This window comes from Myripristis murdjan, chromosome 12 (genome assembly GCF_902150065.1).
Source record: "Myripristis murdjan chromosome 12, fMyrMur1.1, whole genome shotgun sequence".
Classification (NCBI taxonomy): domain Eukaryota; kingdom Metazoa; phylum Chordata; class Actinopteri; order Holocentriformes; family Holocentridae; genus Myripristis; species Myripristis murdjan.
Window position 1 is genome coordinate 241,383 of NC_043991.1, and position 25,000 is coordinate 266,382.

Genomic DNA, 25,000 nt, shown 5'->3' on the forward strand with positions numbered 1-25,000 from the left:
GAAAGGAAAGGACAGAAAAGAAAAGGAGAGGAAATGAGAAGAAAGGACAGCAGAGGAGAGGAAGGGAGGAAAGAGAGGAAAAGGGCAAAGAAAAATGGAAAAAAGAATAAGAGAAAAAGAGAAAAGATGAAGGGTAATACTTTGGCATCAGTAAAGGGGTTTCATTTCCCACAATCCTCGGCTCCTGGTCTTACCGTCCAGGTCGTTCTCCGGCGTCTCGGCGGTGAACCAATCACTGGCCGGCCCCGTCCCGTTGGCCGTCATGGCCGCCACCTGGAAGCTGTACTGACTGCCTTTATCCAGACCTGCAGACACAGACAGCAGCTGTGACCTCTGACCTCACCGTGACCTCTGACCTCCGGAGGCCTGGGGGCGGGGCTTCTTCTCTAATGCCTTCTTTAACCTTTTAAGAAGTTCTACAATTTTATTTTCAGTAACTGCTTTTTAATGGTGATTTACTTATAACATGTTGTTTTTTCATTAGTTTGTGATAATCTTATGATTATGTACTTTAATTTTTCAATCGTATCTTTCTTGCTCCAGCCTCCAGCCTGAGGTGAAGAGGCCAGAGGAAATCACTAGAAACATCCAGCAGCAGACAGCTGACAGCACTGAGAAGCTGCAAGGATGGGACGCCCTCCCGTCCTGTCCCAGTAACAGGGTCAGGGTTAGGGCAGGTGGACATCACGCACCTCCTTCTGTGTGGACGATATCTATCAGCCCTAATCAGTCACACTCTTCCCCAGTAAACCCCAGGCAACCAAAGAAATTCTCAACAAGAAAAAGAGGATTTTCCTCTCTGGCTCTGAGGCTGACAGTCTCAAGAACGTGGCAGTAAACATCATTTCCACCAGCCGCAAACCCATCCAGGCTGCAGGCGGCAGCTGGACTTCACCCCCCAATGACCTCAACTCCTTTTTCACCGGATTTGAGAAAGACAGCAGAACCCAACTCCAGTCAGCTTTCCCCACACTGGAACCCGGTGACTCGGCCCTCATCATGAACATGAACACAGAGGAGGTGGTGAGGGCCCTAAACAAGAAGTTAGGGTTAGGGTTAGGGTTCTCTGAGGGCAGACCCTCAGCCAGCGGCTCGGGGGGGCATTCAAGAACCTTTTCAGAGTTCCATCAGTGCAGCACAGCCCCCCAGATGTGAAGACACTCCACAGTAACTCCCATACTGAAGAAAGGCACCACCAAGGTCCTGGACGACTTCAGGCCTGTGGCTCTCACTTCCCTGGTGATGAAGGTTATGGAGAGAGCCATAAAAAAATTACATCACCAAGGTAACAGACGCACTGATGGATCCAGTCCAGTCTGGCCAGCAGAGGGGTTGAAGATGCAAAAATCTTCATTTTGGATACCATCCACAAACATCTGGAAACCCCCAACATCACAGCCAGGCTCTTGTTTGCAGATATCTCCTCTGCAGCCACACATCCTAGTGGAGAAACTCATCACCTGCTTTCACCTGGATCATCAGCTCACCTTGTGGAGCACAGAGTTTCTCACCAGCAGGTCACAGAGGGACACAGACATCCTGTCCACCTCACAAAGCTGTGTTCTCTCTCCCCTTCTCTACATCCTGAACACCACCGACCGCAGGGCCACCAGGCCAAACCACGCACCCCTAACCCTCTGCTGCCGGCCCCCACACAGCATCAAGGCTCAGCTCTGCACGAGTCTGAGGCCTGAGAGCTCCTGCCTACAACAAACCCAGGAGACGATGGTGACCTGCAACAAGCAGAGACACCGAGCGGAGGCGGCCACCACCTCCATCCAGGGGAGGCCGGTGGAGGCTGCAGAGGAGTGCAATACTTTGCTGAAATTTTCCTCCAACACAGAGGAACTTCTGAAGAAATGCCAGCAGCAACAATATCTGCTCAGGAAGCTGAGATCATCTGAGGTCAGGAAGGGGAGGGGGGGTTGTTCTGCAGAAGAACCACAGAAACAGAACCGGGTAGAACCAGCGCGGGTCTTTTGTCTCACATCAGATCAAAGTGTTTACGGTTGGTTGCCGTTGTCATGGCAACAGCTGCAGCGTTCAGGGCACAGCATGGGCAGGAAATCACTCTTGAGAATGAAACAGAGAACTGTGAGAACCGGCCGGCGCACCTGGCAGCCCGTGGAACCTTAGTCAAGAACTTTATTAACAAGAACGCAGCTGACAGCCGCTAAGTAGCTGCTGATTGTTTTGAAATAACTTAATCAGCAGCAGATGATTTGCACGTGGCCTTGACCCTGCGACAGATCTGGCAGGTCGCTCCGTCACCGTCACAACCAAACTTTACCAAACAAGCAGGAACCCGTTCTCCTCGTGGTTCCCCTCAGTTTGATGGTTCTCATGTCCCTTTAATTTGTTCAGTGGATTGAAGTTATACACAGAAACCGGGAGGAGCCAACTGCAGCTGAAAACAGGAAGTCATGGTAGAACGTTTTCTGGTCCCACAAAGAACCTGTCAGACCACCGGGCCTTAAAGAACCATTTATTTAAACAGTTGAAAGGTGCCTCAAAGAGCCATAAAAAGTTCTTCATGGAACATGGAAAAAGATAATTCTGATTTCTTTCAGGAAAAACGAAGGTGCCAACTGGAACTGAGAAGTTCTTCATAGTGGAGCTGGAGGAGAACCAACTCTGGTTCCACAAAGAACCTTTCAGACTACAGTTTGCTAAAGAACTATTTCTTTAAAGAACTATTTCTTTGGCTGGTTCTTCAGAAACCCGTCAGAAGAGTTCTGTGATGCTGAACTGGTTCTTCAAAGAACCTTTTTGAAAACAGTTCTTGGTGGAGCCAGTTGGTTCAGTGTGGAACCCTTTTCAAGGAAAGAGCCATGGTGGTTCTTCAGTAGCTGGGAGTTCCTCATAGAACTATGGAAGAGTATTTCAGAACCGCAGTTTGTCTGCGAGGTGGGCGGGGTCAGAGGTCATGTGAGGCTCGTTAGCAGTCAGTTTTCAACAACAACCACCAGGAGCTGCTCAAGCAATCTGATTGGTCGAGAGCCTTGTAACGTCACCTTTTCTGCAATGTAACATCAAGCTAGCAGCTGATTAGCTTTCCATTCTGCCTCTGTTCTGTTTACAGCGAACAGCTAGCTAACAGCTAACAGCGAACAGCTAACAGCTAACATGCAGCTAACACCTCACAGCTTTTTTATTAAGTCTTGCAAAATATTGCAACATGCAGAGATGAAAGAGAAACACAGAGGGTTAATAAACAGGAACGTACCTGTGAACAGGTACCAGAAGTTGTTGGGTTCGATGGCTTCCTGGTCTCCACGGCGACCAGTCTTCCTGTATTTGATCTTGTAGGCGGTGATGACGCCGTTCTGTGCGCTGCGAGGCGGCGGTTGCCATGACACCTTGATGCTCTGAAACAATTTTTAAAAAAATGACAATTAATTCAAAAGAAATACAGGAACTCAGGAACCTTTGGGCCACAGGGCTTTTATTTTGGAAGGCAGTATTTCATCCCATGAACAAAATTCATGTCAGTTCTTTTTTTTTTTTTTTTTTTAATTATTTACCCTTTTTGCACACAAACAGATGATACTTCCATCTCTTTGATCAACCTGATCCAACACGTCCGCCTGACGCCTGCAGATTCATGTCTGTTTGACCTTCAGCAGCTTCGTCTCAGAGTCTCAGCGTTCACACATTATTCCCACAAGAACATCAGTCAAACACATCCTATGGATTGCAGATATATTTTTACTAATTTATGGAAAATCCACTTAATTTGAAATTTTTGAACAAATCCTGAATTTGAGATGTAAAACTGAGGAAACTTGTGCAGATGTGATGATGTGACGCCTCGGGGACGAACACAGATCCTGGACGTGTGGAAGCGTCTCGCTGAACTGAGCAACTCTCCAAAATACAAAATTTTCACTGGAGGAAAGATTCTGAAAATGTTGGAATTTCAGCTAAAAAACTGGCAGACGTCAGTTTCAGACCCCCCCAACCCTGACCCCCCTCCCGTGACCCCCCCCCCCCCCCCCCCCCCCCCACCTGCTGTGCCCTGAAAAAAACTACCAAAAGAATTTAGAGAAAAAACTAAAAACAATAACCTCTCTTTAAAATCAAGAACAAGGAAACCAAACCTTTCAAAATAAAAGCTACACTGTCCACAGGGTCCTGGGATTCAAACTCAACCACCAGTGTGCGCAAACACACACACACACACACACACACACACACACAAACACACACACACACACACACAGGATACTTGATGCCAGCTGCTTAGTTATGCAGAGCACACTGGAGGCTGGTGAAACATCTGGTGTGTGTGTGTGTGTGTGTGTGTGTGTGTGTGTGGATGTCAGAGGTAGCTTGTTAACATGCAAATGAAGCAATTAAAATTCATGCAACACGCTCAAACATACACACACACACACACACACACACACACACACACACACAGAAATAGAATAGAATAGAAATGTGTTGTTATGGAAGGGGGCGGAGCATCACACACACACACACGCGCACACACACACACACACGCGCGCGCACATGCGCACATGCGTGTGTGTGTGTGTGTGTGTGTGTGTGTGTGTGTGCTGCGACACAGAACACACACTGCTGATTTAACTTACACACAGTTGTGTTTTTGTTGGAAAGGTCAGATTCTCATAAAAAAATATAGATATACAAAATAATATGAATCACAGCGACGACAACAACAACAACAACAACATCCACAACAACAACAACAACAACAACAACAACAGCAACAACAACAACAACAACAACATCCACAACAACAACAACAACAACCACAACAACAACAGCAACAGCAACAACAACAATAACAATAACAACAACAACAGCAACAACAACAACAACAACAACATCCACAACAACAACAACAACAACCACAACAACAACAGCAACAGCAACAACAACAATAACAATAACAACAATGACAGGAAATGTGCCATGAGTGAGAAATAATTTAATTAAAGAATGAATCTGTCATAATGTCATCATTAACCTCTGAGCCCTCACACACACACACACACACACACACACACACACACACACTCACACACACACACACACACACACACACACACACTCACACACACACACACACACGCACACACACACACGCACACACACACACACAGTGCACGTGTTACTGTAGTCAATTAGGATGATGTGGTGCGTGTGGGGAACAGGTGCTGCTAAATGTTAATCAATTCGACTGCGGTTGCCATGGTGACGCCGGCTGGGTGTTTAACTGTTTGAGAGCCAGCAGGTTGACCGACGTCCTGCTGACTCATCAAATCAGCACGCTGCCTCTGGCGCCCCCTGCAGGCACAGCCACAATATTATCTTTGATCTATGCATCCATTCATTATCACATATTTAATTAGCTGATTATTTATTTAAAATATTTAGGTAATTATTTTTTTGTATGGTTTTGATGGTAATCAGCTGATTTATTTAATTATTATTTATTTATTTGTCTGTTTGTTTGTTTGTTTGTCGTTTATTTATCTATCAGACTTTGACTTTGACTTTAAACTGAAAAGAATTCATTGGATGTTTCTGTTGTTTCTGAATGAGGAGCTGAACTGCATACAGAACACACACACACACACACACACACACACACACACACACACACACACACACACACACACGGGGCCAGGTGAGTAAACACCCCCTCCCTGAATTCAATCTGGGACTGTTTGTTCATGTCCTCTAGGTGAGAGCTGCAATCACAGTGTGTGTGTGTGTGTGTGTGTGTGTGTGTGTGTGTGTGTGTGTGTGTGTGTGTGTGTGTGGGTGTGTGTGTGGGTGTGTGTGTGGGTGTGTGTGTGTCCTCTGAGTAAGACGGGCCGGTCATGTCTGTCTCTATAACACAAGCTGCTAGTACGACTACAGCCTGAAGCCCCGCCCACCTGACTAACCCCACCCAGCAGACAGACAGGCAGGCAGGCAGACAGACAGACAGACACACAGACAGGCAGGCAGACACACAGACAGACAGACAGACAGACAGTTAGACAGACAGACAGACAGACAGACAGACAGACAGGCAGACAGTTAGACAGACAGACAGACAGACAGACAGACAGACAGACAGAGACAGACAGACAGACAGACAGACAGGGTGTGAGACTCACCCGGGACAGGACGACCTCCAGGCTGATGTTCTGAGGAGCGGCGCTGGGGACTGACAGCAGAGAGAGCGACATGTTTTCATGTTTCACCTTAAAAACATGCTCACGAGATTATTAGCAAAAAGTCTCAATAACTTTTAAGACATTCACAGAAAATTAGACAAAACTAGTCAGACGTTGGATGTCTACAAAAAAAAATGGAAAATGAAAAGAAAAATAAGAATTAAGAAAATAAGAACACAATTAGTATAAAAAAATAAAAATACAAGAGAATCATCTGGAAACTAGCAAAAATAACCAAAAATGGCCAAGAAATTAGTAAAATCACAAATCGCAAATGACAAATATTTAAGTAAAATAAAATAAAAAAAAATATAAAATCACTACAAAATTACAATGAATGCAATGAATGAATTCATTGTAATTTTGGAAAAAGCCTGATCCCTGCAGCCACTGCTGCCTTGACCAGCCGACCACGCTGAGAGCCTGTCCTGTGTTACTGTGAGGAGTGATGTGGTGATGGGATGCTGCTGTCTCAGTGTGATGCACTGCTGTCGTGTATATATGTATTGTATTGCTGTTGTGTATATATGTATTGTATTGCTGTCGTGTATATATGTATTGTATTGCTGTCGTGTATATATGTATTGTATTGCTGTTGTGTATATATGTATTGTATTGCTGTCGTGTATATATGTATTGTATTGCTGTCGTGTATATATGTATTGTATTGCTGTCGTGTATATGTATTGTATTGCTGTTGTGTATATATGTATTGTATTGCTGTCGTGTATATATGTATTGTATTGCTGTCGTGTATATATGTATTGTATTGCTGTTGTGTATATATGTACAGTGTTGTGAAAAGGAATTTCCCCTAGGGCACAATAAATCTCAATCTAAATCTCAATCTAAATAAAACAAATGACAAAAATAAGACATGTAGGAAAAAAACATTTGAAAAAATGTAAATTAAATTTTAAAAAATTAAATTTTAAAAAATTAAAAAATTAAAAATTAAAAAAATTGTTCTACTACTGCTTCTACTAATCATTGTTATTATACATTTAAAATAAATTACCATAATTACCATGTAATTAACAATAAAATTTGTAAGAAAAAAAAAACACAAGAAAATTTCCCCCAAAATAAAACAACAAATATATTCAGGGTGAAATAACTTTCAAAATAAAAGTCCTGTGATGTTATTGGCCAGATGAAGTGACAGTAACGAGTTGTGGAGCGTTACCATCAGACAGCGTCGTCACGCTGACTGTCTCCGTGGCGATGCCCACCCCGTGGCGGTTGAGCGCTGAAACCCGAACGCCAAACTCCATGAATTTATTCAGTCCCTCCATCTTGTAGCTCAGACCGTTCACCTCCACACTCTGCACACACACACACACACACACACACACACACACACTGGTCTGAATGCTTACAGGACACTGAATAGAAATATTTTGCTGCCTTGAGTGATTCTACTTTCATAACCCAAGAGACAATAAAACATGTTGAATCTGGTCAAGAAAGACAGAAAGGAATGAGAATAATTATAAAAAATAAATAATAAGCTAATAAATAAATGACCTGGTGGTTGTTTGCTGGTTCATACAACAGCTTTTTGTCGGGGCAGGGGGCGGGGCCACTGACCTGAGGGACAGGGGGCGGGGCCACTGACCTGTGGGACAGGGGGCGGGGACACTGACCTGTGGGACACTGACCTGTGGGACAGGGGGCGGGGACACTGACCTGTGGGACACTGACCTGTGGGACACTGACCTGTGGGACACTGACCTGTGGGACAGGGGGCGGGGACACTGACCTGCTCTTTGCCGGACGGGCGCTCGCTCCACAGCAGCCGGTATCCCAGGACGGGCCCGTTGGGCTGCAGCGGCGGCTCCCAGCTCACCTGGACGGAGGTGGGGGACAGCGGCTCGGCCCGGAGAGCCTGCACCGGCCCCGGGACCTGCACTGCAGGGGGGACAACACGCTCATGTCAAAGCTGACATTCACTTCAAAACAGGAAAACACAAACATCTACTGACCCAACAACTGTAAACAAACAAACAAACAACAAATAAAGACAAAGTGAGTCAGAGGTTTGGTGCAGCAGCTCCACCTCTGACAGCTCAGAGCCAAAACATTAGATCAACACAAGAAATAAAATCAGATCACAGAGACAGAACTGTCCTGTCAGCGAGACACAAAACTGTGTTCCAGTCTGATCTCATCAGAACGTGGAACGCTATAAACCCATCAAAACGTGGAACCCTGTAAGCCCGTTCGATCATGGAACAATGTAAGCCCGTTAGATCGTGGAACCCTGTAAGCCCGTTAGAACGTGGAACCCTGTAAGCCCGTTAGAACGTGGAACCCTGTAAGCCCGTTAGAACGTGGAACCCTGTAAGCCCGTTAGAACGTGGAACCCTGTAAACCCGTTAGATCGTGGAACCCTGTGGTTCAGTGGCAGCTGCTGAGAACCCGCCCAGGTCAGAGAGCCTCAGGATGTTGTTCTGCTTCTGGTTCATGGTTTCGTTTGGTGAACAGTGGTGGTTCTAGACCAGTTTTACTGAGGGGCCTGGCTGGGGCCAGCGGTTTGTCAGAGGGGCACATTCAACCAGGGGCAAAAAAGACAAAGATTAAAAATTATATCTGATTTTTTTTTTTCCATAAAACTAGTGATTACCCATTGGAACCAAATTGAATGGTTCAAAATATCACATCTGAGACACAAATATAAGACAGAAACAATGGAAACATCATATTTTTCAGTAAAACCTTAGAACAGACAAACTCCTCACTTAGTACAAACTAAGTGAGGAATCTACATGATTGACATCATGAGATATGCACTCTTGCAAAGACAATGCAGTACAGTCATATATTTATTATAAAATTCCATGTGAAGTCACACACACACACACACACACACACACACAACAGGTAACAGGTAGGAAAAAAATACAGCCTTCATTCATGTAACATAATTTATTTAGAAGCTTTAGTTCAGCTAATTCATAAATTGAAAATGAATTCTGCATCGACGTCGTCTGTTACAGGACAACACACCATCACTTATTACACTGAGATGATGTGTGTGTGTGTGTGTGTGTGTGTGTGTGTGTGTGTGTGTGTGTGTGTGTGTGTGTGTGTGTGTGACTCACGGTCGGGCTGGGTGGTGACTGTCAGGACAGGTGAGCTCTCTCCGGGCCCGGCGTCGTTGTAGGCGACGATGCGGAAGCGGTACGTCTGGTCGGGCTTCAGGTTGGACACCGTGACCTCCAGCGGGTCCTGGACCTCCGGCTCCGACACGTTCACTGACCGCTCCCTGAGCGGGAAAAAACAAAACATAGCAGCAACATCATGACGAGCTGCAACAGGCTGGTTTACCGTTCACTGACTTTGAACTTTGGCTTTACATTTTGTTTTCTTTGACTCTCTCTTACTTCTGAAAAGATTTTTTTTTTTAAATATTTGAATGTTTTGAATGTTAATATTTGCGTCCATCAGTCACTTCTGCTCCGTAACCAGGACAGGTCGTGCTGTTTGTTCCTTTGCCCCGCCCACATCCACCTGCTGGGAGGAGACCCCGGGACAGACCCCGGGACAGACCCCGGGACAGACCCCGGGACAGACCCCGGGACAGACCCCGGGACAGACCCCGGGACAGACCCCGGGCCCCCAGGAGTCCCCAGGCCAGCTGGGATACGTGTGTCCGGGGGTCTCCTCCCAGTCCCACCACCGGGGGGCGCTGGGGACCGCCTCCACCCGCTCCGAGCCGCGAGGACGGAGCAAAAGGCAAAGAAAATGTATTAGAATTTGTATTTTATTTATGAGTTGATCCGTGTCGTGGAAACTGATGTTTATTAAACTTCAGTTATCAGGCTTTTATTTGCTCTAATCATGAAAAGCAGCCGGGGAGGGGTTAGGGTGAGGGGTGAGGGGTTAGGGTTAGGGGTTAGGGGTTAGGGGTTAGGGGTTAGGGTTAGGGGTTAGGGGTTAGGGGTTAGGGTTAGGGGTTAGGGGTCAGGTTAGGGGTTAGGGTTAGGGGTTAGGGGTTAGCGTTAGGGGTTAGGGGTCAGGTTAGGGGTTAGGGGTTAGGGGTTAGGGGTTAGGGTTAGGGGTTAGGGGTTAGGGGTTAGGGTTAGGGGTTAGGGGTTAGGGGTTAGGGTTAGGGGTTAGGGGTTAGGGGTTAGGGTTAGGGGTTAGGGGTCAGGTTAGGGGTTAGGGTTAGGGGTTAGGGGTTAGCGTTAGGGGTTAGGGGTCAGGTTAGGGGTTAGGGGTTAGGGGTTAGGGGTTAGGGGTTATGGTTAGGGGTTAGGAGTTAGGGGTTAGGGTTAGGGGTTAGGGGTCAGGTTAGGGGTTAGGGGTTAGGGGTCAGGTTAGGGTTAGGGGTCAGGTTAGGGGTTAGGGTTAGGGGTTAGGGTTAGGGGTTAGGGGTCAGGTTAGGGGTTAGGGGTTAGGGGTTAGGGGTTAGGGGTCAGGTTAGGGGTTAGGGGTCAGGTTAGGGGTCAGGTTAGGGGTTAGGGTTGTGAATGTCCTCCTCCTCCAGCTGCCACCAGCCTGATCACTCTGAGGTGTACTGACACATTTCCCAGAATGCATTTCACACCGACTGGCACGACATCAGGACTTTAAACCAGCCTCTAAAAGCTGCTGTACTTTTCATGCTAACTTTGTTAGTGTGTCACTTTAATAAGTTAAAAAATCACAAAGGCATATCGATTAGCAATATGTGATCAATTTATCCAAATAACGCCTGTTTGGAAATTTGCTCTGATGATGCCAAACTACTGTCAAGCTAGCCACAGTACAAAATAAGCACACTTCCTGTTGTCTACAAAATAAAAGCTTTATTCACAACTGAGTTGTTGAATACATTATAACCCAGAGTAGTGCTTTTATTTTGAAGGCAGGATCCTCTGCAGTGTCGCTGCAGCCAGGATGTTGATGTGATGTGAGCAGCTTCAGGTCACAGCATCACAGCTGTGATGCAGCGCTGAGAGACCACACATCTGTACGCCGCCGCCGCCGCTCGCCGTCACAACCGCCTGCCACTGCACGGGCTGAAGAGACGCAGTGCATTCTGGGAAGCTCAGTATAACCAGTGAGCTCAGACACAAAACATCTGGAGAATCTGGTTTCCATCCAGGAGTTTCTCACAAACTGCAGCTGCAACTCTGCAGCCTGAAGCTGAGCTCCCACTGAGGAGGAGGAGGAGGAGGAGGAGGAGGAGGAGGAGGGAGGAGGAGGAGGAAGAGGAAGAGGAGGAGGAGGAGGAGGAGGAGGGAGGAGGAGAAGCCCCGCCCCCTGCTCCCTGCTGTGTGTGGGTTCAATAAATCATTTGATTTGAAAGATGTGATCGGCTTCCATTCAACACTGAACTTTATTTGTCAAAACATGCAGACTGAGGGGTCTGTGTGTGTGTGTGTGTGTGTGTGTGTGTGTGTGTGCGCGTGAGTGTGTGTGTGTGTGTGTGTGTGTGTGTGTGTGTGTGTGCGCGTGAGTGTGTGTGTGTGTGTGTGTGTGTGTGTGTGTGAGCATACAGACAGGTGACGTGTGTATGTGTGTGTGTGTGTGTGTGCGCGTGAGTGTGTGTGTGTGTGTGTGTGTGTGTGTGTGTGAGCATACAGACAGGTGACGTGTGTATGTGTGTGTGTGCGCGTGAGTGTGTGTGTGTGTGTGTGTGTGTGTGTGTGAGCATACAGACAGGTGACGTGTGTATGTGTGTGTGTGTGTGCGCGTGAGTGTGTGTGTGTGTGTGTGTGTGAGCATACAGACAGGTGACGTGTGTATGTGTGTGTGTGTGTGCGCGTGAGTGTGTGTGTGTGTGTGTGTGTGAGCATACAGACAGGTGACATGTGTGTGTGCGCGTGAGTGTGTGTGTGTGTGTGTGTGTGAGCATACAGACAGGTGACGTGTGTGTGTGTGTGTGTGTGTGTGTCAGCTGCACAGACAGGACGTGTGGAACTTTTTCACCGTGTAAAAGCTCGTGTGCCAGTCAAACTGAAACAGGTGTGTGTCTCACCTGTGGACGCCGTCCTGTGCGTAGTAAACCCCGTAGGCCCGCACGGCGCCGGCGGGCTCCAGCGGGGGGCGCCAGCCCAGCCGCACCGAGCGGCTGGACACCAGCACCGGGGCCGGGTCCCGGGGGGCCGAGGGCAGGGCCACACCCGGCCTGGGGGCCGCTGGGGGGGGGAGAGGAGGACGAGGAGTGAGTCAAAGGAGGGGAGGAGGGGGAGGGGCTAGACTGAGGGGGAGGGGCCTCTGTTAAAAACGGGGGAGGAGCAAAAAGAGGGGAGGAGGACGAGGGAATGCCCAAAAAAATGAAAAATGAGGAAGGAAAGGAAGAAGGAAGAAAAGGAAAAAGGAAGGAAAGGAAGAAGAAAAGGACAGAAAGAAAGAAGGAAGGAAGGAAGGAAGGGAGGGAGGGAGGGAGGGAGGGAGGACAAGGAAAGACAGGAAGGAGGAAAGAGAAGATGGGACGAAGAAAAAGACAAAAGAAGCCAAGAAAAAAGGAAAAAGACGGAAGGAAGGAGAAGAAGAAAGAGATGAAGGGCAGAGAGGAGACGAAGGAGGGAAAGGAAAGAAGGAAGAAGGAAGGAAGAAGAAGAAGAAGATCACAGACAAGAAAAAAGAAAAAGTGACATTTGAAGAGATTTGATTTCAAAATAAGAGACCCGTCACTGGGAAAAAAACACCTGGATTTTATTTTGACGTGCAATTTTATGTTTTTCATGGTGGGGGTTCTTTCTATTTAAAAATCTTTGTAATTTCATGTTAATGTCCATGTAATATATTTATGTTTTTTTTTTTGTTTTTTTGTTTTTTTTTTTACAAATTCTCCTTATTAATTTTTACAGTGTTTACATTTCTCAGTGCTTTAGGTCATTTCTGCTGCTTTTCTCCAGGAGGTTTGTGGTAAGTTTCTTGTCATTTTTATTATTTTTTATTATTTTATTCTATTTTTTATTTTTTTATTTTGGATCATTTCATGGTAATATGCTCACTAAAATAAAATGCAAAATTATTTATTAATTATTAATAATTATAAAAACTGTCTTTGTATTTGTTTACAGTTTTGTGCCAGTATTCTCATCTTTTTATTTTATTTGACTGCTGTGCCATTCAGTTATTGCTAATCTGTGAATTTCTTACCTTTTCCTCACAGCTGTCCACGTTGCTTTTTAAATGGGGATTTTTTTTTTTACATTGATATAAATATACATGTTATAGATATTCTAATAAATATTACAGTTGTTAATTATTGACTTTCTTTGCGCTTTGATTTTTTTACTTTCTTTTTTTATGATTTTATTATTTATTATTAATTCTTTTAAACGTGTATTTTTTTTAAAATGGAAATCAGTGGTTTATTGTCACAAGTGTTTATTTTCTTATTTAGTTATTTATAGGTTTATATATTCCGACAAAATATACTTTTGTCTGGTTACGATTTCGAGTCATTTCTGCAACATTCTTTATTGTGATTTATCTTAAGGATAAGGTTAATAACATCATCAATATTATTTATTTAATATTACGTTTTAATATATTTTACATTGTTGTATATTTAACATTTCTTATATTGCTTTTGTTTTTATTATCATTTTTATTTCATTGTATTTGTTATATTTTATAATATTTTTATATTAAAAACGTTTGGGTTTTTTTTTGAAAGATTTTTTAATTTGGTATTTTATTTCAATTTCATTAAATACTATGTATAATTACACCTTATTACATATTATGTTTTATATATTACACTACATATGATATATTGTATAGTACATTTTATATAGAGAGTAATTTTTAAATTGTTAAATGTTTGTGTTTTAAAACCATATTTTTTAGAGAAGAAAGCAGAGATTTTGTGTTTTGGTTCCAGTGAGTGGATATTGATCCCCAGCTGTCAAAGACACACACACTCACACACACACACACACACACACACACACACACACACACACACACACACACACACACACACACACACACACACACACCTCGGCCTAATCGAGTGTTTCATGAATCGGGACGGTGGAGGATGGGAGAAGAGAGGACTGCTGTTGTCATGGCAACAGACAGAGACAGACAAGAGTGGGGGTAGACTGTGTGTGTGTGTGTGTGTGTGTGTGTGTGTGAGTGTGTGTGTGTGTGTGTGTGTGTGTGTGTGTGTGTGTGTGTGAGTGTGAGTGTGTGTGTGTGTGTGTGTGTGTGTGTGAGTGTGTGTGTGGAATACAAATCGGTCACGGCCAATATCTGATTGGTTCCATTTTTATATGTGGGTAATTTATTTATTTATTGATACATTTATTTATTTATTCATTCATTTATTATTACATATACTATTTAAAATATTTTTAACCCTTTGAAACCTGAAAAATGTCATTGATTCATTTAAAAATATGAGAATAAAGTTGATGAGTAAAAACGTACAAGAAAATGACCTAAAAATTAGAAAACAAATATAGCAAAAAACAAACAAGAAATTATACAAAAGTTTCAATTAACAATGAACAATTAAACTGAAAGTAAAGTAACCCCCCACTGGGCCTGCAGGTGGCGCTAGAGCTCTGAGAGAGAGAGAGAGAGAGAGAGAGAGAGAGAGAGAGAGAGAGAGAGAGAGAGACAGACAGACAGACAGACAGACAGACAGACAGATGATGGATCTAAACCAAAACAATATCAGAAAAAGAAAAGCCTCTGCGTGGCCTATAAGAGGAAGAAAAAAGTAAATATCTATAGACCAGACAGACCTTCAAAATTAAAGTATTGTATCTGATACCTGCACTTCAAATCATTTTTCCCAAACAGTTTTAAAATATTTGTCATTACAGAAATTCTTTATATTTTTATCTCTTAAATCTCTTAAATTTACTTGTTTATTTATTTTTAGACAAAAGCCACAGTCATTCAAAATAAAAGCACAGGCCATGCACCTGTGTGTGTGTGTGTGTGTGTGTGTGTGTGTGTGTGTGACATGGTGATTTCTCATGGGAACGTCTGATTGGCCAGTGAGAGCCTGCTGGGATGCCTGCCTGGTTCCCGCGGCGACAGTAACCAAGCGGTAACAGCAACCACCTGACCTTCTTAATTGTGTGTGTGTGTGTGTGTGTGTGTGTGTGTGTGTGTGTGACCATCTGTGCCACAGTGACTAGTGGGAGCAGCTACACTGAGCAGTGACAGAGAGAGACAGAAGAAATAGAAACAAAAAGAAGAGAGAGAGACGGGACAGACAGAGAGAGAGAGAGAGAGAGACGGGACAGGCACAGAGAGAGAGAGAGACGGGACAGGCAGAGAGAGAGAGAGAGACGGGACAGGCAGAGAGAGAGAGAGAGAGACGGGACAGGCAGAGAGAGAGAGAGAGAGACGGGACAGGCAGAGAGAGAGAGAGAGAGACGGGACAGGCAGAGAGAGAGAGAGAGAGAGAGAGAGAGAGAGAGACAGAAGAAATAGAAACAAAAAGAAGAGAGAGAGACGGGACAGGCAGAGAGAGAGAGAGAGAGACGGGACAGGCAGAGAGAGAGAGAGAGAGACGGGACAGGCAGAGAGAGAGAGAGAGAGACGGGACAGGCAGAGAGAGAGAGAGAGAGACGGGACAGGCAGAGAGAGAGAGAGAGAGACAGGACAGGCAGAGAGAGAGAGAGAGAGACAGGGCAGGCAGAGAGAGAGAGAGAGAGACAGGACAGGCAGAGAGAGAGACAGGACAGACTGGTCACCGAGCTCAGGGTTCTGGGGTTGAGTCCCTCACTCTGCTCCTGGGTTCAGACCACAGGTGGTGGAGGTTCCACACCTGCAGCTCCTGTACCTCCACACTGAGGCTGAGCCCTCTGCTCTCCCTGTCCACCATGACTGCACAGCCACACCGATCCAACATCACTGTGAAATTCACTGATGACACAGTGGTGGCAGGCCTGATCTCTAATAACAACAAGACGGCCTCCTGGAGGAGGTGGAGCTGCTGTCTTCATGGTGTAAGGACAACAACCTGGACCTGAATGTCACCAAGACCAAGGAGGTGGTGGTCGACTTCAGGTGAGAGAGGCAGAGGATCCACTATGCGCCACTCAGGATCTACGGGACCCCGGTGGAGAGAGTGAGCAGCTACAGGTACCTCTGGGTTCACATCTCTGAAGACCTGACTTGGACCACACACACCTCCACCCTGGTGAAGAAGGCTCGGCAGCGTCTGTACCACCTCAGGCGGCTGAGGAAATTTAAGATCTCCACCACGCTGCTGAAAACCTTCTACACCGCCACAGTGGGGTCTGTGCTCTCTGTGAGCATCACCGCCTGGTACGGCAGCTGCAGCTCCCAGGACAGGAAGGCCCTGCTCAGAGTGATCCGATGTGCTGAGCGCATCACCCGCACAGCACCGCCCGGCCTCCAGGACATCTACACCCACACAGCACCGCCTCCAGGACATCTACACCCGCACGGCACCGCCCGGCCTCCAGGACATCTACACCCGCACAGCACCGCCTCCAGGACATCTACACCCGCACAGCACCGCCCGGCCTCCAGGACATCTACACCCACACAGCACCGCCCGGCCTCCAGGACATCTACACCCGCACGGCACCGCCCGGCCTCCAGGACATCTACACCCCCACAGCACCGCCTCCAGGACATCTACACCCCCACAGCACCGCCCGGCCTCCAGGACATCTACACCCGCACAGCACCGCCCGGCCTCCAGGACATCTACACCCCCACAGCACCGCCCGGCCTCCAGGACATCTACACCTGTACAGCACCGCCCGGCCTCCAGGACATCTACACCCCCACAGCACCGCCTCCAGGACATCTACACCCACACAGCACCGCCCGGCCTCCAGGACATCTACACCCGCACAGCACCGCCCCTCCTCCAGGACATCTACACCCGCACAGCACCGCCCGGCCTCCAGAACATCTACACCCCCACAGCACCGCCTCCAGGACATCTACACCCACACAGCACTGCCCAGCCTCCAGGACATCTACACCCACACAGCACCGCCCTCCTCCAGGACATCTACACCCCCACAGCACTGCCTCCAGGACATCTACACCCACACAGCACCGCCCTCCTCCAGGACATCTACACCCCCACAGCACTGCCTCCAGGACATCTACACCCCCACAGCACTGCCTCCAGGACATCTACACCCACACAGCACCGCCTCCAGGACATCTACACCCACACAGCACCGCCCTCCTCCGGGACATCTACACCCCCACAGCACCGCCCTCCTCCGGGACATCTACACCCCCACAGCACCGCCCTCCTCCAGGACATCTACACCCACACAGCACCGCCCTCCTCCAGGACATCTACACCCGCACAGCACCGCCCTCCTCCGGGACATCTACACCCCCACAGCACCGCCCTCCTCCGGGACATCTACACCCGCACGGCACCGCCCCTCCTCCAGGACATCTACACCCGCACAGCACCGCCTGGCCTCCAGGACATCTACACCCGCACAGCACCGCCCCTCCTCCAGGACATCTACACCCGCACAGCACCGCCCGGCCTCCAGGACATCTACACCCCCACAGCACCGCCCGGCCTCCAGGACATCTACACCTGCACAGCACCGCCCTCCTCCAGGACATCTACACCCACACAGCACTGCCTCCAGGACATCTACACCCGCACAGCTCCGCCCAGCCTCCAGGACATCTACACCCGCACAGCTCCGCCCGGCCTCCAGGACATCTACACCCCCACGGCACTGCCCAGCCTCCAGGACATCTACACCCACACAGCACCGCCCGGCCTCCAGGACATCTACACCCGGCGGTGCAGGTCCAGGGGAAGTGGGATCATCAGAGACTCTCACCATCCCAACCACAGGCTGTTGGAGTGGCTGCTCTCAGGCCAGCGGCTTGGCTCCATCAGAGCTGAGAGGCTGAGAGTTTGAGAAGGAGCTGCTTCCTCCAGGCCACACGGAGCTTAAACACTTAATTAACAAACACTCTATAACAGATCACATCATCACAGGAAAGTGCCGAGTGCCCCCCCCCCCCCCCCCCCCCCCCCCCCCCCCCCCCCCCCCCCCCCCCCCCCCACCCCCCCACCACCACCACAAACAGACTGCAACTGCAGCGGACTGCACCTGTTCCACCACACCTACACCAGACAGCACCACGTAAAGCCTGGAGGGGAGGGGGTGACTCCACGAGGCTGGATCAGGTCTGGCAGCTCCTGAATCGCAGTGCCGGGCGTCGGGTTCTGCCACATGGTTCATGGTTTCATGGATTCATGGTTTCATGGTTCATGGTTTCACACTAACTCTGACCCTCCGTCGGAGCGGGTTGTTCTCTGGGGGTCTGGCGGCTCAGTAATGGACGTGGGTCAGTGCCCTTTTCACTTTCCCATTCATCCATTCATTTTCTATTTCCTTTTCTTACTTTCTATTTATTATATATGCACACTTAATGTCCATAATTGTATGTTGTGTATAGGTTGTATCAAGGAGTGTATATATATATACTTTCTATTTTATTTCTATTTTTATCTATTTCACTGGCACAGTGCTGGAGTTGTTGCCACTGCATTTCACTGCTGCTGTACTTGTACATTCATGCATGTGACAAATAAAACAAATTTGAACTTGAACTTGAACTTGACAGGCAGGGCAGAGAGAGAGACAGGGCCTGAGAAGGCTCACCTGTCACAGGTGAGCTGCTGAGAAGCAGCTGCACAGGAAATGATGTCATCTGTCAACACGTCTGGGCACTTTCCTTCATTTCTTTCTGTTTTTCTTTTCTTTTCTTTTCCTTTTTTCAGGAGTCTTCACATTCTTCCATTTCTGGTATTTTACGTTAATTTCTATTTTTAATACAAATGTACGTAATATTCCAGTAATTTTTTACTTTTTTAAAATTTTCATTCTTAATGATTTATTTTATTCATTTATTACTCTTGCAGATTTGTGGGCTGATTTTCCAGTGAAAGTTTTCTGATTTCTGACTGATTTTAAATTTTTATTATTATTTTTACTATTATTATTTTTAATTTCCTAGAGATTTTGTAACTATTATTCACAATTTTTCTGATATATATATATATATATATATAATATATATTTAATATATATACATATACACATATATATATATATATATATGTGTATATACATATACACACACATATATATATGTGTATATGTATATATATTAAAATTTTTAAATATATTTTGCTAAGATTTCTATAATTTTCTTGTAATTTGTCATAATTTTGTTTTAAATTTTGTAATTTCCAGAAACTGTTATTATTTCTGGTAATTGAATAATACTGAAGGAAATCAAATGAATTTAGTCAGGTTTCAAAGAGTTGTGTGTGTGTGTGTGTGTGTGTGTGTGTCTACCTGGTTCCCGTAGCAACAGCTGTGCCATGGCTTGTGTGTTGCCGGCGGTGTTTTCTGCCACACACTGATAAAATCCCTCGTCTGACTTCACCAGACCCAGAATCTGTAAGTTACTACCGTCCTGAAAGACCACGAACACACCAACATACGCTTTTATTCTGAAGCATGGCTTGAGAGCGAAAGAACTACAGGGTGAAAATTAACAATTTTAAATTAATTAAAATGTATTTACAACAAAATTACCTAAAAATGATTGAGAAAAAACTTGAAATGACCAAAAATGACCAAACACCCCCTCACCCCCCGACACACACCAACACACACAGACAAAAGACAAAGAGAAGGAAAAAACGTAGTAACGTATGTAGTTGAGAGGATGGAATAACAGCTTTCAGAATAAAAGCCTCACCACGATCCTGAAGTAGTCGCTGGGCACGACGTCCTCGCCGTTCTTCAGCCAGCGCACGGCGGGCGGCGGGGTCCCCGTCACCGAGCACTCCAGCTCCACGTCGCTGGACTCCGCCCCCAGCGTGTTGGACGGGTAGCTCAGGAACTGAGGCGGGACTGCAGGGAACACACAGGGCTTTTAGTTTGAAACACCCTGGAGCTCATGGGCAGCACAGCTTTTATTTTGAACTTTTTGACCAAACAAATTACAAAATAAATTAAAATCAAAATCCTAAAAATAATCAAAATTATGTTGAGGATCCAGTTCCATTTTGTTCTGCAACCTGTTGCCCTTAACATGATATAATGACATTTAAACAAAAAATATAATAAAAAATAAACTTTCAAACCCTACAATTCATGTAAAAATGTATTTATATAATGACATTTATTGTAAAATATAAGAAATAAGAAATAAATAAATACTATTTTAGCTAATGAAGACTAAACAATATTAAAAGTAGATTTTATTAAATTATTAGTTTTATTTGTTTGCTATTTAATTTTTATTATTTATGTGCATTGCAGCAGCTGTATGTTCTCTGTCAGCAGCTGGAGGCCGAGGCCTGCTGAGCCTCAGAGCCTCCATCCACGATCAAACAGCAAAGATCCAGGAACACGTGAGGAAGATGAGCTCCAGTGAGGAGCTGCTGAGTGAAGCCCTCAGGCAGGAGCCCAGTGAGGAGGAGGAGGAGGAGGACGAGGAGGAGGAGGAGGAGAGGAGGAGGAGGAGGCAGCATCATGGAGGGAGCAGCCCCTGCATGGTGTGGACCAGCGACAGACAGCAGACGTGGCTGATATGGAGGAAACATCCCAGAGGCTGGAAAAGGCACAGAGGCTCTGATCACGGCCCTCAGCAGCAGATCCACAGGGGCCGGGCTCCACCAGAGCAGGCAGGGGCCCCGGGGCCGGCTGTGCAGAGGGGCCCCCGACACAGTACAGCACAGCACAGCAGGGGGCGCCGTGCTGGCAGCTCCAGCTGACATGGAGCTCCATAACCAAGCAGCCGGCAGAGGGAACAGGAACATCTGGAGAGAACCGGAGCCGGACGTCCCAGGGCCGACATGGAGAACACCTCCAAAGCTGGTGGAGAACCACAGAGCCCAGAGCCTGTGGGACGTCCGGATCCTGTGGGACGTCCAGAGCCTGTGGGACGTCCAGATCCTGTGGGACGTCCAGGTCCTGTGGGACGTCCAGATCCTGTGGGACGTCCAGGTCCTGTGGGACGTCCAGGTCCTGTGGGACGTCCAGAGCCTGTGGGACGTCCAGAGCCTGTGGGACGTCCAGATCCTGTGGGACGTCCAGGTCCTGTGGGACGTCCAGATCCTGTGGGACGTCCAGGTCCTGTGGGACGTCCAGAGCCTGTGGGACGTCCAGATCCTGTGGGACGTCCAGACCCTGTGGGACGTCCAGGTCCTGTGGGACGTCCAGAGCCTGTGGGACGTCCAGATCCTGTGGGACGTCCAGGTCCTGTGGGACGTCCAGATCCTGTGGGACGTCCAGGTCCTGTGGGACGTCCAGGTCCTGTGGGACGTCCAGAGCCTGTGGGACGTCCAGAGCCTGTGGGACGTCCAGATCCTGTGGGACGTCCAGGTCCTGTGGGACGTCCAGATCCTGTGGGACGTCCAGGTCCTGTGGGACGTCCAGAGCCTGTGGGACGTCCAGATCCTGTGGGACGTCCAGACCCTGTGGGACGTCCAGGTCCTGTGGGACGTCCAGAGCCTGTGGGACGTCCAGATCCTGTGGGACGTCCAGGTCCTGTGGGACGTCCAGATCCAGACGGACCAGCTGGAGGCTGATCCAGCAGACATGGAGCTGGTCCTCAAACAGCAGAAGGGAGAGATGCAGCGATCCCGAGCCACAGCAACACACACACACACACACACACACACACACACACAGCAACATCAGGAAGAAGGAGGACGAGGAGCTGGAAGAGCAGCAGGAGCTGAGAGAGGAGCTGGAGGAGACGAGGCCAGTGAAGGCAGCAGTGGAGCTGCTGGTGGTGATGGGAGCTCAAACTGGGAGAGCGACTCCAGCAGATCAACAACATCTGAGATACTGAGCAGAACCCTGAGGAACCCAGGAGGAACCCAGCTTGAAGAAACCACAGGACCAAACAATGGGGCGAGGGGGGATTTTATCTATATCTATATCTATCTATATAGATATAGATAGATATAGATATCTGTCTATATAGATAGATATATAGAGATATATATGCATATATCTATATATATATGAATAAATACAATACTATACTAATATATGTACACACATATTGTGTGTGCGCATGTGTGTGTGTGTGTGTGTGTGTGTGTGTGTGTGTGTGCTCACCCAGCACAGTCAGCTGACAGGAAGCGGTGATGTTCTGGTTCCTGTTGCTGGCCGTGCAGCTGTAGCTCCCCGAGTCGTCGTCGGTCACGGAGCTGATCAGCAGGTTGCTGCCGGCCAGCAGAGAGTACTTCTTAGACCTGAGAGACCCAATCTATAATCAATAATCAAACCAAACCAAACTGGACTGACATGCAGCTGAGAGCATGCAGGAGCTCTGCACATGACATCATCATCATCATCATCATCATCAGTCTGACATCATGATCAGTGTAACCAGAAGCCTCAGTGACAGGCAATAGAAGAAGAATGGGCTCAAAGCCGATTCGCTGATCTGATCAAACCAAACTTTCAACAAACAAACAGAGAGGTGCCGTGGCCAACAGGAGGGTCAGCCTGCAGCCGCCGCGCTGCAGCCGCCGCCGTGTTGCAGCGCTGCAGCCGCCGCACTGCAGCCGCCGCACTGAGAGCCACAACTGTCACAGTGTCAACCCTCTGCAGATCTCTTGCAAAAAAGACCAAATCCAGCGTCTTCCTGGAGAAAGACGTGACTCTGCCACGAAGCTTCTACAGCGCTCGACTTCAGATAAATACTTCTGAAAGATTTAGAATTGATTTAAAAATGTAGCCTAATGAAAAATACAAGAAAATGACAACTTACAAACAATTACAATAAACCATCAAAAGATTACAAGCAGAATGCCTGGGTTTCAGAGATTATGAAACTGGAGCATCACATGAAAATTACATCCAAAGAAACTGACAAGAAAGAAGGGAAAGAAAATGACCCTAAAATTACCTCAACATTTGAAAGTATTTACCACAAATGGTTAAAAAGAATAGAAAATTTCTCCCAAATAACAACAGTAATAATAATAACAACAAAAACAATACCCTTTTCGAACCCCTCTTTCAGAATAAAAGCACGGGCACTGACCGGCTGAGCAGCAGCTCGTCGCCTCGCCGCCACTGGAAGCTCGGCGTCGGAAAACCTGAGGCGGAACATTCCAGCACGGCGTCGGTTCCCAGCAGGGCCGTTACAGCCGCCGGACGCTGCAGGAACTGAAGACTCCGACTCAGCCCCGGCTCTGAGGACACACACACACACACACACACACACACACACACACACACACACACACTCTGTGACTTGATCAGAGGCGATTCTAGAGTCTGTTGGGACCCTAAGCAAAAATTCCCAGGGCGCCCTTCCAACCAGGGTATTTCGGTAAAAACAGGTGTGCAGCAGGTGGAGCACACCTGCAGCACACCTGCAGCACACCTGCAGCACACCTGCAGCACACCTGGAACACACCTGGAACACACTCCATCGGCTGAAGTTGGGATTTTTAATTGTTTTGGAAGAAATGACATGAAGGGAGCTTCCTTTCAGAGAATTAACAGGGTGAAGCATTTTCTTCTGACACAACTAATCTGTGATCATGTTGTGTTTTTTTTCTTTGTTTGATTTTTTGGGTAATGTTATGCTAATTGTAAGGTAATTAGGAGAAATCTGATCAGCAAATCACCTGGCAGCACGCGCAGCTCGGCGTCCGTCCCGGTGCGGGCGCTGCCCGGGTTGTCCGCCAGGCAGCGGTAGGTGGCCGAGTCGGGCGGCTGGACGCGGCTGACCTGCAGTGACCCCGAGGGCAGCACGGCCAGCCGAGACTCGGGGTCAAAGGTCGGCGACAGGTCCTCGCGGTTCTTCTGCCAGCGCACGACGGGCGTGGGCTCGCCCGACACCTGGCAGCGCAGCAGCGCCGTGTCGCCCAGGTACGACGACACCGACTCTGTGGGGACGACCAGCTTCAGAGGACCTGACAGGAGGACAGACGCTTAAAACCAAACCTGGAGCCTCGATTAGCCCGCAGGCAGCAAACAAGACAGTGGTTACTAAAAAATAATAATAATAACAAATAAACCATCAAATCATTCTCTTCCTAACTGAGGACCCGCCGGAAGAAGAACGGCCCCGGAGGCAGGGGGCGGGGCCTACCGGCTACAGTGACGCGGGCGGTGCGGCTCACAATGCTGCCCAGCCCGTCCAGCGTGGCGAGGCACTGGTAGGCGCCCTCGTCGGGCCGGTGGTGGCGGGCGTGCACCACGTTCTGCACCAGCAGCGAGCCGTTGGCCAGCTGCCGCCGCCGCTCGTCCACCAGCGAGCTCAGCAGCACGCCGTCCTTCCGCCACGTGAGGATGGGAGCCGCTGCCGAGTCAGAGCTGGCGGCGCAGTCGAGCCTCAGCACGCCACCGCGCACCGTCACCGTGTCCTGAGGCTCCTGGGTGAAGCGCAGGTCCACAAACACACCGCCGCCGCCGCCGCCGCCGAGCCCGGAGGACGACATGGAGTCTGAAGCTGCAGAAACAAAAGAAGAAAAGAAGAAGAGTTAGATGCCTGTTGTTTTATTCCATTGTTCTTACTGCAACATTTGCATGATTGTTTTTGTTTTATTTCTGGGGAATTTGTTTGTATCTTTTAGGTATTTTTAGCGTAATTCATGATAATTAAACTTTCAATATAAAATTATAGTTTAAAGTATAAATATATTATGTCTTTCCAGAGGAGCGGGCAGACAGAACGTTGCAGGAAACAAAGCAGAAACATAACTCCACAGGTCATGTGACCATTAGGAAACAGGAAGTGACGCTTGAAGAAACGTTTGGTTTATAACCCTGTGTTCTGCTGGAGCCAGAACCAGCAGAACCAACAGAACCAACAGA

General features: G+C 47.6%; 1 protein-coding gene across 1 annotated transcript in view; it reads right to left on the minus strand.

The window, feature by feature from the left end:
- The window catches only part of dcc (DCC netrin 1 receptor), a gene marked incomplete at its 5' end in the record, with an annotated part of 45,164 nt that overhangs the window by 13,901 nt on the left and 6,263 nt on the right, over positions 1-25,000 (minus strand). The window contains 13 exons of the mRNA XM_030065729.1: positions 195-305; positions 3,227-3,368; positions 6,138-6,187; positions 7,384-7,522; positions 7,960-8,108; positions 9,302-9,465; positions 12,166-12,325; positions 19,499-19,619; positions 19,908-20,062; positions 22,283-22,419; positions 23,217-23,367; positions 23,809-24,096; positions 24,276-24,589. Coding sequence (XP_029921589.1) covers positions 195-305; positions 3,227-3,368; positions 6,138-6,187; positions 7,384-7,522; positions 7,960-8,108; positions 9,302-9,465; positions 12,166-12,325; positions 19,499-19,619; positions 19,908-20,062; positions 22,283-22,419; positions 23,217-23,367; positions 23,809-24,096; positions 24,276-24,589 — 2,081 coding nt within the window. The remainder of the gene's footprint in view (positions 1-194; positions 306-3,226; positions 3,369-6,137; positions 6,188-7,383; positions 7,523-7,959; positions 8,109-9,301; positions 9,466-12,165; positions 12,326-19,498; positions 19,620-19,907; positions 20,063-22,282; positions 22,420-23,216; positions 23,368-23,808; positions 24,097-24,275; positions 24,590-25,000) is intronic.